Raw genomic sequence first — 17,705 nt, 5'->3', positions numbered from 1 at the left:
GGTACCATTCTGGTACAAGTTGTTCCATTACCGATATAACATAATAGTACAGGTACCATTCTGGTACAAGTTGTTCCATTACCGATATAACATAATCGTACAGGTACCATTCTGGTACGGTGCGTTCCATTACCGATACAACAGAATCGTACAGGTACCATTCTGGTACAAATCGTACCATTACCGATATAACAGAATCGTACAGGCACCATTCTGGTACAAGTCGTACCATTACCGATATAACGGAATCGTACAGGTACCATTCTGGTACGGTGCGTTCCAATACCGATATAACAAAATCGTACAGGTACCATTCTGGTACAAATCATACCATTATCGATATAACGGAATCGTACAGGTACCATTCTGGTACGGTGCGTTCCATTACCGATATAACATAATCGTACAGGTACCATTCTGGTACGGTGCGTTCCATTACCGATATAACGGAATCGTACAGGTACCATTCTGGTACAAGTCGTTCCATTACCGATATAACATAATCGTACAGGTACCATTCTGGTACGGTGCGTTCCATTACCGATATAACGGAATCGTACAAGTACCATTTTGGTACAAGTCGTTCCATTACCATTTTATCTGTAGATAAGTGATTGATACAGACCTAATAAGGTGTATTATTTTATCTATAGAAATGTCGATGATTTAGACCTAATAAGATGTATAATTTTATCTATAAACATGCCAATGGTATAGACATAATAAGATGTATAATTTTATCTATAGACATGTCAATGATACAGACCTAATAAGAAGTATAATTTTATCTATAGACATGTCAATGATATAGACCTAATAAGAAGTATAATTTTATCTATAGACATGTCAATGATATAGACCTAATAAGAAGTATAATTTTATCTATAGACATGTCGATGATATAGACCTATTTGTGGGAGGAATCCTGGAAGAGCACGTGGATGGAGGAATAGTAGGGCCGACCTTCGCCTGTATAATAGGCGAGCAGTTCCGACGGTTGAAGGTGGGCGACAGATACTACTTCGAGCGGCGCAAGGAATCCATACGGGAGTTCGATAGACGTAAGTATCCACAAGGGACAGACCTCACCCAAAACACGTTTGTATCTGCAAGGGGCAGACCTCACCCAAAACATGTTTGTATCCGCAAGAGACAGACCTCATCCAAAACACGTTTGTATCCACAAGAGGCAGACCTCACCAAAAACACGTTTGTATCCACAAGAGGCAGACCTCACCAAAACACGTTTGTATCCGCAAAGGACAGACCTCACCAAAAAACACGTTTGTATCCGCAACAGAAAGACAGACCTCACCCAAACACCTTTTGTATCCGCAAGAGGCAGACACCACCTTTGTATCACAGACCTACCAAAACACGTTTGTATCCGCAAGGGACAGACCTCACCAAAACATGTTTGTATCTGATCCACAAGAGACAGACCTCAACAAAAATACGTAAGTATCTGCAAGAGACAGACCTCACCAAAAACACGTTTGTATCCACAAGGGACAGACCTCACCAAAAACACGTTTGTATCCACAAGGGACAGACCTCACCAAAAACACGTTTGTATCCGCAAGGGACAGACCTCACCAAAAACACGTTTGTATCCACAAGGGACAGACCTCACCAAAAACACGTTTGTATCCACAAGGGACAGACCTCACCCAAAAACAGTCCCAAGGACAGACCTCACCAAAAACCGTTTGTATCCAAGGGACAGACCTCACCAAAAACACGTTTGTATCCACAAGGGACAGACCTCACCAAAAACACGTTTGTATCCACAAGGGACAGACCTCACCAAAAACACGTTTGTATCCGCAAGGGACAGACCTCACCAAAAACACGTTTGATCCGCCAAAACAAACTCACAAGTTTGTATCCGCAAGAGACAGACCTCACCCAAAACACGTTTGTATCCGCAAGGGACAGACCTCACCCAAAACATGTTTGTATCCGCAAGAGATCCGACAGACCTCACCAAAAACACGTTTGTTGTATCCGCAAAGAACAGACCTCAACAAAAATACGTTTGTATCTGCAAGAGACAGACCTCACCAAAAACACGTAAGTATCCGCAAGGGACAGACCTCACCCAAAAACACGTTTGTATCCGCAAGGGACAGACCTCACCAAAAACACGTAAGTATCCGCAAGGGGCAGACCTCACCAAAAACACGTAAGTATCCGCAAGGGACAGACCTCACCAAAAACATGTTTGTATCCGCAAGGGACAGACCTCACCCAAAACATGTTTTTATCCGCAAGATACAGACCTCACCAAAAACACGTTTGTATCCGCAAAGAACAGACCTCACCCAAAATACTTTTGTATCCGCAAGGGACAGACCTCACCAAAAGCACGTTTGTATCCACAAGGGACAGACCTCAACAAAAATACGTTTGTATCTGCAAGAGACAGACCTCACCAAAAACACGTAAGTATCCGCAAGGGGCAGACCTCACCAAAAACACGTAAGTATCCCGCAAGGGACAGACCTCACCAAAAACACGTTTGTATCCACAAGGGACAGACCTCACCAAAAACACGTTTGTATCCACAAGGGACAGACCTCACCAAAAACACGTTTGTATCCACAAGAGACAGACCTCACCAAAACACGTTTGTATCTGCAACAGACAGACCTCACCAAAACACATTTGTATCCACAAGAGGCAGACCTCACCAAAACACGTTTGTATCTGCAACAGACAGACCTGACCTAAAACATGTTTGTATCCACAAGGGACAGACCTCACCAAAAACACGTTTGTATCCACAAGGGACAGACCTCACCAAAAACACGTAAGTATAAACAAGAGACAGACCTCACCAAAAACACGTTTGTATCCACAAGGGACAGACCTCACCAAAAACACGTTTGTATCCACAAGGGACAGACCTCACCAAAAACACGTTTGTATCCACAAGAGACAGACCTCACCAAAAACACGTTTGTATCCACAAGAGACAGACCTCACCAAAAACACGTTTGTATCCACAAGAGGCAGACCTCACCAAAACACGTTTGTATCTGCAACAGACAGACCTCACCAAAACACATTTGTATCCACAAGAGGCAGACCTCACCAAAACACGTTTGTATCTGCAACAGACAGACCTGACCTAAAACATGTTTGTATCCACAAGGGACAGACCTCACCAAAAACACGTTTGTATCTGCAAGAGACAGACCTCACCAAAAACACGTTTGTATCCACAAGGGACAGACCTCACCAAAAACACGTTTGTATCTGCAAGAGACAGACCTCACCAAAAACACGTTTCTATCCGAAAAGGACAGACCTCACCAAAACACGTTTGTATCCAAAAGAGACAGACCTCACCAAAACACATTTGTATCCAACAAGGGACAGACCTCAACAAAAACACGTTTGTATCTGCAAGAGACAGACCTCACCAAAACACGTTTGTATCCACAAGGGACAGACCTCAACAAAAACACGTTTGTATCTGCAAGAGACAGACCTCACCAAAACACATTTGTATCTACAAGGGACAGACCTCAACGAAAACACGTAAGCATCCGCAAGGGACAGACCTCACCAAAAACACGTAAGTATCCGGAAGGGAAAGATCTCGCCAAAAACACCTAAGTATCCGCAAGGGACAGACCTCACCAAAAACAAGTTTGTTTCCACATGGCTGTATACTGACCTCACCAAAAAACAAATTTGTTTCCACATAACTGTATACTGACCTCACCAAAAACAAATTTGTTTCCACATTGCTGTATACTGACCTCACCAAAAACACGTTTGTTTCCACATTGCTGTATACTGACCTCACCAAAAACAAATTTGTTTCCACATTGCTGTATACTGACCTCACCAAAAACACGTTTGTTTCAACATTGCTGTATACTGACCTCACCAAAAACAAGTTTGTTTCCACATTGCTGTATACTGACCTCACCAAAAACAAATTTGTTTCCACATTGCTGTATACGGGAGGCTGAAGTTGGTTCCGAGTTCCGAGTTCCGAGTTCCGTTTAAGCTAAACGGAACTCGGAACCAGTTCCGAGTTCCGTTTAAGTAAAACGGAACTCGGAACCAGTTCCGAGTTCCGTTTAAGGAAATTTTCTATCATTTTAGATAAAATCATTCAATATGCCTAAAACATATGAATAATGTTGCTTGTTGTCATTTTTCATGGGTTACTAGTGGTAAATCCACTTTAATTTAGTTTTCGATCGACTTCCATTTCCCAGTTCCGTTTAAGTAAAACGGAACTCGGAACCAGTTCCGAGTTCCGTTTAAGGAAATTTTCTATCATTTTAGATAAAATCATTCAATATGCCTAAGATATATGAATAATGTTGCCTGTTGTCATTTTTCATGGGTTACTAGTGGTAAATCCACTTTAATTTAGTTTTCGATCGACTTCCATTTCCCAGTTCCGTTTAAGTAAAACGGAACTCGGAACCAGTTCCGAGTTCCGTTTAAGGAAATTTTCTATCATTTTAGATAAAATCATTCAATATGCCTAAGATATATGAATAATGTTGCCTGTTGTCATTTTTCATGGGTTACTAGTGGTAAATCCACTTTAATTTAGTTTTCGATCGACTTCCATTTCCCAGTTCCGTTTAAGTAAAACGGAACTCGGAACCAGTTCCGAGTTCCGTTTAAGGAAATTTTCTATCATTTTAGATAAAATCATTCAATATGCCTAAGATATATGAATAATGTTGCCTGTTGTCATTTTTCATGGGTTACTAGTGGTAAATCCACTTTAATTTAGTTTTCGATCGACTTCCATTTCCCAGTTCCGTTTAAGTAAAACGGAACTCGGAACCAGTTCCGAGTTCCGTTTAAGGAAATTTTCTATCATTTTAGATAAAATCATTCAATATGCCTAAAACATATGAATAATGTTGCTTGTTGTCATTTTTCATGGGTTACTAGTGGTAAATCCACTTTAATTTAGTTTTCGATCGACTTCCATTTCCCAGTTCCGTTTAAGTAAAACGGAACTCGGAACCAGTTCCGAGTTCCGTTTAAGGAAATTTTCTATCATTTTAAATAAAAGATATCAATGTGCTTAGCACATATTAGAAATGTCGCTTGATAACTTTTCTAACGGATAATTATTGGTAAATCGACTTTAATTTAGTTTTTGATCAACTCCTATTTCCGAGTTCCGTTTAAGTAAAACGGAACTCGAGTTCCGTTTAAGGAAATTTTCTATCATTTTAGATAAAAGCAGTCAATGTGCTTTGGACATTATAGAAATGTTGCCTGTTTCGAGTTACGTTTAATGATTTTTTTTATGAATAAACTAGGAACCAGACCTGAGTTCCGTTTAAGCCGATGTTTGCCTAGAGATTGCTGTTAAAGACTGAATATCCTTATACTTATAATTGCATCGCAATACGGGTGCCTTATAATAATTAAGTTGTTCGTCTGCCTGTTGGTCGGTCCGTCCGTCTGTATAGTTGTCTGTCCGCCCGTCCGTCCGGCTGTCTCGCTTTTTGTTACCACTTTTTATTAAAAGACTTAAAGGAACTGTTTCAAATTTCATTTGTAGGTTACCACGGCCCCCATGTTTTGTATACTGCATTTTGGGACCAATTGGTCAACATGATGGCCGATAGGCATATATTTTGGTTTTTGATTGTTGAAAATTGTTACCATTATATCTTAGAAAGTACCAAAGGGATCGGTCTCAAATTTTATATGTAGATTTCCCTTAGGATCTTGTGTACATATGGTATTTTTGGATAGATCTATTAAAACAATTGCTCTGAAGGACATTAGTTGTCGATGGGCCATAAAACTCGTTCAAACAAATTCAACAAGATGGCCAAGAGGCAGCCATCTTGTATTATTAGGTGATACACAATTGACTACTGCTAGGTTTATATGTACATGACTGAGCGCAAGCGTGTCGATTCATGCGCTTTATTTGAGGGCCGGTAGGCGTGTTCTATCCAAGCAGAGTTAAAACAAAATGGCGACTGTCCGTCCTTAGAAACGCAAGAGGTTATCTGTGGAACGATTTCTGAAAAAAAAATTATTGTTTTAAATCTCAAATGTATATTTTTTAACTTGCATCGCCAGCTTTAACATGGAATTTGCAAGCACGGGGTTAAAATGAACTCAGGTCTGGTTCCGTGGATCCCAGGATTATCTTGGTGTGTTGAACACACGAGCACCATCACCCAGCTCATCAGGGAAGCTAAGATCAAGCACGGAGACCTGACTGTCATCTGGCTGGACCTCGCTAATGCCTATGGATCAATACCACACCAGTTGATCCATGATGCGTTGCAGCACTTCCACATTCCAGACCAAGTCAAGGGGATACTCAGGAGCTATTTCAGCATCATCAAGCTCCGATTTACAGTGGGAAATATGACCACAGCGTGGCAGGCGTTGGAGAAAGGGATCGTCACTGGCTGCACCATTTCGGTGTCGGTGATCCTGTTCGTGATGGGGATGTTTCTGATTATCAAGGCAGCAGACAGAGAAAGTAGAGGCCCGAAGACGTCCTCGGGGATTCGACTACACCCATTAGAGGCTTCATGGATGATCTGACAGTGACTACAACAACGTATGTCCAGGCCCGGTGGATACATATTGCACTGGAGGAGACTATGGAATGGGCAAGGATGAAATTCAAACCCAGGAAGTCACGGAGCTTAATCATCAAGAGAGGCAAGGTCACGGATAAGTTCTCGATGCTTATCAGGGCGAAGAGATTCCTTCAATCGTCAACAACCCAATCAAGTGTCTGGGAAAGTGGTTTGCTGCTAGCCTAAATGATTACATCAGGAGGCTGCAAGGACAGGTGAAAGAAGGACTAAAGGCGATCAACAAGACAGGACTTCCAGGGATAGGCGTGGCTCTTCCAGTACGGATTTCTACCTCGTCTGACGTGACCGTTCACATTGTATGAGGTTACCACAACGACAGTAAAGACACTGGAAAGAACCATCAGCAAGTTCCTGCGAAGATGCTTAGCAGTACCCCCAAGCTTCACGAGCGTTGACCTGTACAGCTCATAAGCCAAACTACAGCTCCCAATTTCATCACTGGTTGAGGAGTTCAAGGTGGCTAAGACAAGCCAGGTGACGACTGTGAGTTACTCAAAAGACGATAAGATCAGCTTCGCGGGCATAGAGACGAGAACGGGGAAGAAAATGATCTGCAAGCAACGTAGAGGAGGCAGCTGGGAGCTGCCTGAGACATCAAGACATCGTTGGTACAACGTGCGTAGGACGCCAGGAACTGGATACAAGCCAGCCATGTGAAGCGCTGTGGGACATAAGATAAAGCCGGCAAGAGGAAGATGGTAGAGGACAACATAAGGAAAATGGAGGAGGAAATCAGGAAGGCCACAGTGGTTGAAATGGGAGCCCAGGGAGCATGGACGAGGTGGGGACTAAAGACAGAAGACTGTCTTGGTCGGACATCTGGTTTATGGAACCTTGCCGAATCCAGTTCCTGCTGAGGTCAGTTTACGACCTGCTTCCCTCGCCTATTAACCTTCATAGGTTAGGCTTGACTCAAACTTCAGACTATCAATTGTGCAACCGACCAGGGAAACTTGCGCATGTACTATCAGGATGCAATGTCGCCCTTACGCAAGGACGCTACAGATGGCGCCATGGAAAGGTGCTAAAAGAACTGGCTGACATCCTGGAGAGGGAGAGGATTAAGAAGCGGAAGCCTGCTAAGGGTTGCACATTCATCAACTTTGTACGATGCGGGGAGGGAGGACACACTTCTTCAACTGTTCACCAGGGGGGTATCCTTGACGGCGCACAGAACTGGGAGATGAGGACCTCTGCTCGGGTTTTGAAGAGATTTCAGACATTGAAGGCCATATCCTCGCTGGGGTCAGCACCACCCGAGAAGAAGGCTAGATTTTCAGCTCCCAAGTGTACTGTGCGGTCGAAGTCAAAGCCTTGCTTCAAGGGCAAGAGAAGGAAAGGTAAGAAAAGTTCCTGATTCGTTTTCCCCTCCTTGATCGTTCCATACGAAAGGTCTCTTCTGGAGGACTCAGATACTGCTCCTAATCCTGCAGATGAGTCTTCGGGTTAGGTAACAATTCCCCACCTAGGAGGATCTCTATCTTCCTCGTCACCATTTTGTTGTAGCAGAACGTCTGTTCGCCTTCCCTTCAAAGTCATTGGAAGGAAATCACACACGAGATCTGCCCTTTGGGTCAAGGTTTATCATCTTTCATCCATCGATGGATCCGGTGAAAGCATTTGCAATTCAGGAGGAAGTAAGGACCATGCTTTAAAAGGGCGCGGTCGAGGAGGTAACTATGGTAGACTATACACCCGGTTTCTATTCCAGAATGTTTCTTATCCGCAAAAGGTTGGGAGCTTGGCGTCCCATCAGAAGCTGCTTGTTGTTACGGGATTTCTACATTACGGGGAAGACATGTTCACATCTATTCTTTGGAGTGGAACACCCGTCTGGTTCTGAAACGTTTGCTCAAAGTCGGCTTCATTCCTTCAAGACTCCGAGATGTACCCTTCCAGGACTTTGTCTTCTTCAGAAACCGTTTCAACACGGTTCAGGGTATTGTCCTTCTACCTTTGGAGAAATTCGAAAAGGCCTCTGAATTTCATCTCGGCTGGTCCAACGTCCATATTCCTTGGTTTCGGTGTTTTGTGCTATCTCAACGCATGGGTTTCTCGGTGGTGTACTCTGAAAGGCAATTTAAAATATTCTCCAGGGGGTTTCGTTGTCTAGGCCAGCTCCAACCATGACCATGTTCACGGATGCGTTTATGTAAGGGTTTGGGACTTACCCTGACAGATAACATCGACGTGCTGGAGATGATGGCTGCATGCTTAACAGAAGATTCTGCATTCCAAGGGGGTTTATGTGACTACGGACAACTCTACAGATATCGCGTATATAGAGAGAAAAGGGAGATACGATATCACGTCCTTTGTGCCCTCGCTATCCGTATTTCCGTATTCTTCCCATCTGTCAGGAAATGCAGTTGACTATTTTAGACAAGAATCTTCAGGAAGGTTGAATGATCTGGCGGATAATCTCTCCAGGCGCCACTAGCCGGCTCTAACAGAACGGCAGCTAAATTCTTCGATCTTCGAGGGCATTTGTCATGCTTGGAAAATGCCTCACATAGATCTTTTTGCCACCTTTGTCTCTCTGTGCCAAACCAAATGGCTTGGGCTATGGACGCACTATCTCTGAATTGGTAGGAATTACATGCTTATGCATTCCCCTCAATGCATAATTATGCATTCCCGTCATTCAACCGGGTGGACGGGGTTCTACAGAAATTTCGAAAGCATCATTGTCTCCCCTTTCGATAGCGCCATTGTGTCGGAGACAACACTGGTTTCCGGAGCTCTTGTCGTTTCTGGTGGATGTTCTCTGGTTTTACCACCTAGAACTATTCTACTGTGCTAGCCTCGGCCCGAGACCTTACATTCACGTCCTGAGATCCTCTACCTTCACGCATGGAAGTTTTTCCATGAGTCCTCTCTCAGACAGGCTTTTCTTTGGATATGTCAGCTCGCATCGCCCGATCTATAAGGTCTTTCTCTTCTGGCGTCTACCAGTTACAATGAAAGATCTTCTGTGAGTGGTGTATCGGTAGGCAGATTGATCCGGCCATGGCCTCTGCCCAGCTGATTGCGAGTTTCCTTCTCTTGTAGACTAGGGAACGCCACCCTGTCCCTGGTAGTATTGCAGACTATCGCAAAGATACTGCCAGTGTACTTTCCATGGTAGACCAGAGGTAGAATCTTCAGTTTCGTTGTCTGCCTTGATTTGGGGGTTCAGTCTGGACAGGCCTATGGTTCAGTAGTTAGCTCCACAGTGGAACATAGAACTCGTGTTAGGGGGCACCATAATGTTTGTAACTTTTCAGACTGTGTTCCTTCTTACTCTTGCCTCATGCCGCGATATAGCTTTGGGCCAAAGATACCTCTGCCATTACCCTTCAGTCTGCTTTCACTGACCTTCACTGTCTCTGTCCTTCCATTCAGATGGGCGGATTTCCTTGGGTGCGGTTGTGGTGATTTAGTCTCTGACTACTCCTCCTCAGTAGACATTATATACATTTGTGGTTTTTAACTGTATGCGAGCAGGTTTCACAATGGTGCACCTCTTTTCACAAGGAGGTATATCCATTTTCTGTTCCTTTCCTTTGGGGGTTCATTCAACCTATTGTATTCTCTCTAAATTTGCCATTTGGCTGGGTTGTCTTGCTTCGGACTCTCTACTACGGAAAGACGCTTTGTTATACTGAAGTTGTGGTAGCGCATTGTTGAACTGCAATTGAGATTTTTCAGTGTAAAACTAATTTTCACAACGTAATATTTTATGGGGTCCCACCCTTGTTTCTCCCCCTTTCCTCCTCAGTTATTTTCCCCTTATGGCTACATAAATATTTTAGAAGAAGGAATACCACTCTATGTTACTCTCGTCAAGTACGAGATAAGGTACGCTAGGGAGACGGGGTTCACAAATCTTATGTTTGTCAAGGCTACAAAGATGGGACAGATAGCGTGTTTGCATTCTAAAGTTATGGTTAGTATTATATCCTGAAGAGTGGTTTTACATTGAAACACCTCAAATGTCCATTTGAAAGACTTCTTCTCTGAATTTAAGCACGGGATATAACTCATATTGCAATGGTAGCATCTTGTTGGGATGGGAGTTCAAAATTATACAAATGGTGTGGCTGACTTCCTTGGGTTCAGACCCCCGGTTTATAACAAAATGGTTCCATATCTCTCCAAGGAAGCTTTAAACTGAATTAAAACTTTTCTTTATTCCTACAGAAGAAAATAGATTTTAAAGAATTTGAAATATTTTCACTGCTAGTCCTCGCCCCTCAGGTCTCCTGGGAGTCAGGGCCAACCATTCAAACAAGGAATCTTCAGCCGAAATTTTGTCAAAATTCATTAAGCCATTCATGACTAGTAGAGATTTTTGTGAAGAAGTTGACAGACGGACTGACGACGGAAACCGGAGGCCGCGGCATAACATAAGCTCATCGGCCCTTCGGATCAAGTGAGCTTTATTAATGTCTTTAGAAGCGTGGTGTTGCACGAAACTTGGGTTTGGTGTCTAGTTTCGTATAAGGTTCTACGAAACTCAGGATTGTGTGTCAGCTTCGTTTCAAAACTCGCTATAGAGATTTCCACTGTTTATTGTTGATAAATGCTTCCATTACAATTAATTGATTACATTTGTAATGACACATTTTATCATAAGTAGAATTAATAATAAACAGAAACCCGCTCGTTGATCAAGGATGCAAGCTTGAGGTTAAACGGAACTCGGATCCAGTTCCGAGTTACGATTAAGCTTAAACGGAACTGGGGTATGGGTGTTAGATCTGTTTCAGAAAATGCATTATGTGCTACAGTGATTAATTCTGAGTTGCATCGTTGCAGAAAGCTCAGAGTTCGATTCGAATATAACATATGTAATTAAACATGCAATTACAGGTAGGAAACCTATTAAACGGAACTCGGCTCGTTGCCAAGTATTCGTGTTAAACGGAACTCTGGTCTAGTTCCTAGTTCCGTTAAGCTTAAACGGAACTGGAAGTCGACCGAAAACTAAATTAAAGGGGATCCACCACTAGTAATCAATGAAAAGGACAACAGGCAACATTTCTCATTTGTCTGATAGAAAGATTTTATCTAAATTGATAAAAATATTCCTTAAACGGAACTCTTAACTGGTTCTGAGTTCCGTTTTACTTAAACAGAACTCGGAAATAGGAGTTGATCGAAAACTAAATTACAGTGGATTTACCACAAGTAACCCATGAAAAATGACAACAAGCAACATTATTCATATGTTTTAGGCATATTGAATGTTTTAGGCATATTGAATAATTTTATCTAAAATGATAGAAAATTTCCTTAAACGGAACTCGGAAATGGAAGTCGATCGAAAACTAAATTAAAGTGGATTTACCACAAGTAACCCATGAAAAATGACAACAGGCAACATTATTCATATATCTTAGGCATATTGAATGATTTTATCTAAAATGATAGAAAATTTCCTTAAACGGAACTCGGAACTGGTTCCGAGTTCCGTTTTACTTAAACGGAACTGGGAAATGGAAGTCGATCGAAAACTAAATTAAAGTGGATTTACCACTAGTAACCCATGAAAAATGACAACAGGCAACATTATTCATATGTTTTAGGCATATTGAATGATTTTATCTAAAATGATAGAAAATTTCCTTAAACGGAACTCGGAACTGGTTCCGAGTTCCGTTTTACTTAAACGGAACTCGGAACTGGGAGTTGATCGAAATCTGTATTAAAGTGGATTTACCAATACTTATCCATTAGAAAAGTCATCAGGCAACATTTCTAATATGTGCTAAGCACATTGATATCTTTTATTTAAAATGATAGAAAATTTCCTTAAACGGAACTCGGAACTGGTTCCGAGTTCCGTTTTACTTAAACGGAACTGGGAAATGGAAGTCGATCGAAAACTAAATTAAAGTGGATTTACCACTAGTAACCCATGAAAAATGACAACAAGCAACATTATTCATATGTTTTAGGCATATTGAATGATTTTATCTAAAATGATAGAAAATTTCCTTAAACGGAACTCGGAACTGGTTCCGAGTTCCGTTTTACTTAAACGGAACTCGGAACTGGGAGTTGATCGAAATCTATATTAAAGTGGATTTACCAATACTTATCCATTAGAAAAGTCATCAGGCAACATTTCTAATATGTGCAAAGCACATTGATATCTTTTATTTAAAATGATAGAAAATTTCCTTAAACGGAACTCGGAACTGGTTCCGAGTTCCGTTTTACTTAAACGGAACTGGGAAATGGAAGTCGATCGAAAACTAAATTAAAGTGGATTTACCACTAGTAACCCATGAAAAATGACAACAGGCAACATTATTCATATATCTTAGGCATATTGAATGATTTTATCTAAAATGATAGAAAATTTCCTTAAACGGAACTCGGAACTGGTTCCGAGTTCCGTTTTACTTAAACGGAACTCGGAACTGGGAGTTGATCGAAATCTAAATTAAAGTGGATTTACCAATACTTATCCATTAGAAAAGTCATCAGGCAACATTTCTAATATGTGCTAAGCACATTGATATCTTTTATTTAAAATGATAGAAAATTTCCTTAAACGGAACTCGGAACTGGTTCCGAGTTCCGTTTTACTTAAACGGAACTGGGAAATGGAAGTCGATCGAAAACTAAATTAAAGTGGATTTACCACTAGTAACCCATGAAAAATGACAACAAGCAACATTATTCATATGTTTTAGGCATATTGAATGATTTTATCTAAAATGATAGAAAATTTCCTTAAACGGAACTCGGAACTGGTTCCGAGTTCCGTTTTACTTAAACGGAACTCGGAACTGGGAGTTGATCGAAATCTATATTAAAGTGGATTTACCAATACTTATCCATTAGAAAAGTCATCAGGCAACATTTCTAATATGTGCTAAGCACATTGATATCTTTTATTTAAAATGATAGAAAATTTCCTTAAACGGAACTCGGAACTGGTTCCGAGTTCCGTTTTACTTAAACGGAACTGGGAAATGGAAGTCGATCGAAAACTAAATTAAAGTGGATTTACCACTAGTAACCCATGAAAAATGACAACAAGCAACATTATTCATATGTTTTAGGCATATTGAATGATTTTATCTAAAATGATAGAAAATTTCCTTAAACGGAACTCGGAACTGGTTCCGAGTTCCGTTTTACTTAAACGGAACTCGGAACTGGGAGTTGATCGAAATCTAAATTAAAGTGGATTTACCAATACTTATCCATTAGAAAAGTCATCAGGCAACATTTCTAATATGTGCTAAGCACATTGATATCTTTTATTTAAAATGATAGAAAATTTCCTTAAACGGAACTCGGAACTGGTTCCGAGTTCCGTTTTACTTAAACGGAACTGGGAAATGGAAGTCGATCGAAAACTAAATTAAAGTGGATTTACCACTAGTAACCCATGAAAAATGACAACAAGCAACATTATTCATATATCTTAGGCATATTGAATGATTTTATCTAAAATGATAGAAAATTTCCTTAAACGGAACTCGGAACTGGTTCCGAGTTCCGTTTTACTTAAACGGAACTGGGAAATGGAAGTCGATCGAAAACTAAATTAAAGTGGATTTACCACAAGTAACCCATGAAAAATGACAACAGGCAACATTATTCATATATCTTAGGCATATTGAATGATTTTATCTAAAATGATAGAAAATTTCCTTAAACGGAACTCGGAACTGGTTCCGAGTTCCGTTTTACTTAAACGGAACTCGGAACTGGGAGTTGATCGAAATCTCAATTAAAGTGGATTTACCAATACTTATCCATTAGAAAAGTCATCAGGCAACATTTCTAATATGTGCAAAGCACATTGATATCTTTTATTTAAAATGATAGAAAATTTTCTTAAACGGAACTCGGAACTGGTTCCGAGTTCCGTTTTACTTAAACGGAACTGGGAAATGGAAGTCGATCGAAAACTAAATTAAAGTGGATTTACCACTAGTAACCCATGAAAAATGACAACAAGCAACATTATTCATATATCTTAGGCATATTGAATGATTTTATCTAAAATGATAGAAAATTTCCTTAAACGGAACTCGGAACTGGTTCCGAGTTCCGTTTTACTTAAACGGAACTCGGAACTGGGAGTTGATCGAAATCTATATTAAAGTGGATTTACCAATACTTATCCATTAGAAAAGTCATCAGGCAACATTTCTAATATGTGCTAAGCACATTGATATCTTTTATTTAAAATGATAGAAAATTTTCTTAAACGGAACTCGGAACTGGTTCCGAGTTCCGTTTTACTTAAACGGAACTGGGAAATGGAAGTCGATCGAAAACTAAATTAAAGTGGATTTACCACTAGTAACCCATGAAAAATGACAACAGGCAACATTATTCATATATCTTAGGCATATTGAATGATTTTATCTAAAATGATAGAAAATTTCCTTAAACGGAACTCGGAACTGGTTCCGAGTTCCGTTTTACTTAAACGGAACTGGGAAATGGAAGTCGATCGAAATCTAAATTAAAGTGGATTTACCAATACTTATCCATTAGAAAAGTCATCAGGCAACATTTCTAATATGTGTTAAGCACATTGATATCTTTTATTTAAAATGATAGAAAATTTCCTTAAACGGAACTCGGAACTGGTTCCGAGTTCCGTTTTACTTAAACGGAACTGGGAAATGGAAGTCGATCGAAAACTAAATTAAAGTGGATTTACCACTAGTAACCCATGAAAAATGACAACAAGCAACATTATTCATATATCTTAGGCATATTGAATGATTTTATCTAAAATGATAGAAAATTTCCTTAAACGGAACTCGGAACTGGTTCCGAGTTCCGTTTTACTTAAACGGAACTGGGAAATGGAAGTCGATCGAAAACTAAATTAAAGTGGATTTACCACTAGTAACCCATGAAAAATGACAACAGGCAACATTATTCATATATCTTAGGCATATTGAATGATTTTATCTAAAATGATAGAAAATTTCCTTAAACGGAACTCGGAACTGGTTCCGAGTTCCGTTTTACTTAAACGGAACTGGGAAATGGGAGTTGATCGAAATCTAAATTAAAGTGGATTTACCAATACTTATCCATTAGAAAAGTCATCAAGCAACATTTCTAATATGTGCAAAGCACATTGATATCTTTTATTTAAAATGATAGAAAATTTTCTTAAACGGAACTCGGAACTGGTTCCGAGTTCCGTTTTACTTAAACGGAACTGGGAAATGGAAGTCGATCGAAAACTAAATTAAAGTGGATTGACCACTAGTAACCCATGAAAAATGACAACAGGCAACATTATTCATATATCTTAGGCATATTGAATGATTTTATCTAAAATGATAGAAAATTTCCTTAAACGGAACTCGGAACTGGTTCCGAGTTCCGTTTTACTTAAACGGAACTGGGAACTGGGAGTTGATCGAAATCTAAATTAAAGTGGATTTACCAATACTTATCCATTAGAAAAGTCATCAAGCAACATTTCTAATATGTGCAAAGCACATTGATATCTTTTATTTAAAATGATAGAAAATTTCCTTAAACGGAACTCGGAACTGGTTCCGAGTTCCGTTTTACTTAAACGGAACTGGGAAATGGAAGTCGATCGAAAACTAAATTAAAGTGGATTTACCACTAGTAACCCATGAAAAATGACAACAAGCAACATTATTCATATATCTTAGGCATATTGAATGATTTTATCTAAAATGATAGAAAATTTCCTTAAACGGAACTCGGAACTGGTTCCGAGTTCCGTTTTACTTAAACGGAACTGGGAAATGGAAGTCGATCGAAATCTAAATTAAAGTGGATTTACCAATACTTATCCATTAGAAAAGTCATCAGGCAACATTTCTAATATGTGTTAAGCACATTGATATCTTTTATTTAAAATGATAGAAAATTTCCTTAAACGGAACTCGGAACTGGTTCCGAGTTCCGTTTTACTTAAACGGAACTGGGAAATGGAAGTCGATCGAAAACTAAATTAAAGTGGATTGACCACTAGTAACCCATGAAAAATGACAACAGGCAACATTATTCATATATCTTAGGCATATTGAATGATTTTATCTAAAATGATAGAAAATTTCCTTAAACGGAACTCGGAACTGGTTCCGAGTTCCGTTTTCCTTAAACGGAACTCGGAACTGGGAGTTGATCGAAATCTAAATTAAAGTGGATTTACCAATACTTATCCATTAGAAAAGTCATCAGGCAACATTTCTAATATGTGCTAAGCACATTGATATCTTTTATTTAAAATGATAGAAAATTTCCTTAAACGGAACTCGGAACTGGTTCCGAGTTCCGTTTTACTTAAACGGAACTGGGAAATGGAAGTCGATCGAAAACTAAATTAAAGTGGATTTACCACTAGTAACCCATGAAAAATGACAACAGGCAACATTATTCATATGTCTTAGGCATATTGAATGATTTTATCTAAAATGATAGAAAATTTCCTTAAACGGAACTCGGAACTGGTTCCGAGTTCCGTTTTACTTAAACGGAACTCGGAAATGGAAGTTGATCGAAAACTAAATTAAAGTGGATTTACCACTAGTAACCCATGAAAAAAGACAACAGGCAACATTTCTCATATGTCTTTGGCATATTGAATGATTTTATCTAAAATGATAGAAAATTTCCTTAAACGGAACTCGGAACTGGTTCCGAGTTCCGTTTTACTTAAACGGAACTGGAAATGGAAGTCGATCGAAAACTAAATTAAAGTGGATTTACCAATATTTATCCATTAGAAAAGTCATCAGGCAACATTTCTAATATGTGCTAAGCACATTGATATCTTTTATTTAAAATGATAGAAAATTTCCTTAAACGGAACTCGGAACTGGTTCCGAGTTCCGTTTTACTTAAACGGAACTGGGAAATGGAAGTCGATCGAAAACTAAATTAAAGTGGATTTACCACTAGTAACCCATGAAAAATGACAACAAGCAACATTATTCATATGTTTTAGGCATATTGAATGATTTTATCTAAAATGATAGAAAATTTCCTTAAACGGAACTCGGAACTGGTTCCGAGTTCCGTTTTACTTAAACGGAACTGGGAAATGGAAGTCGATCGAAAACT

At 39.8% G+C, this 17,705-nt stretch overlaps 1 protein-coding gene across 1 annotated transcript in view; it reads left to right on the top strand.

Moving 5' to 3' along the window:
• Positions 1–17,705, top strand: part of LOC138306652 (peroxidase-like protein 3) — a 35,186-nt gene that overhangs the window by 11,063 nt on the left and 6,418 nt on the right. Inside the window, exon 6 of the mRNA XM_069247094.1 lies at positions 889–1,061. Coding sequence (XP_069103195.1) covers positions 889–1,061 — 173 coding nt within the window. The remainder of the gene's footprint in view (positions 1–888; positions 1,062–17,705) is intronic.

This window comes from Argopecten irradians, chromosome 13 (assembly GCF_041381155.1).
Source record: "Argopecten irradians isolate NY chromosome 13, Ai_NY, whole genome shotgun sequence".
Taxonomy (NCBI): Eukaryota; Metazoa; Mollusca; class Bivalvia; order Pectinida; family Pectinidae; genus Argopecten; species Argopecten irradians.
This window is presented reverse-complemented; position numbering and strand designations above follow the sequence as displayed.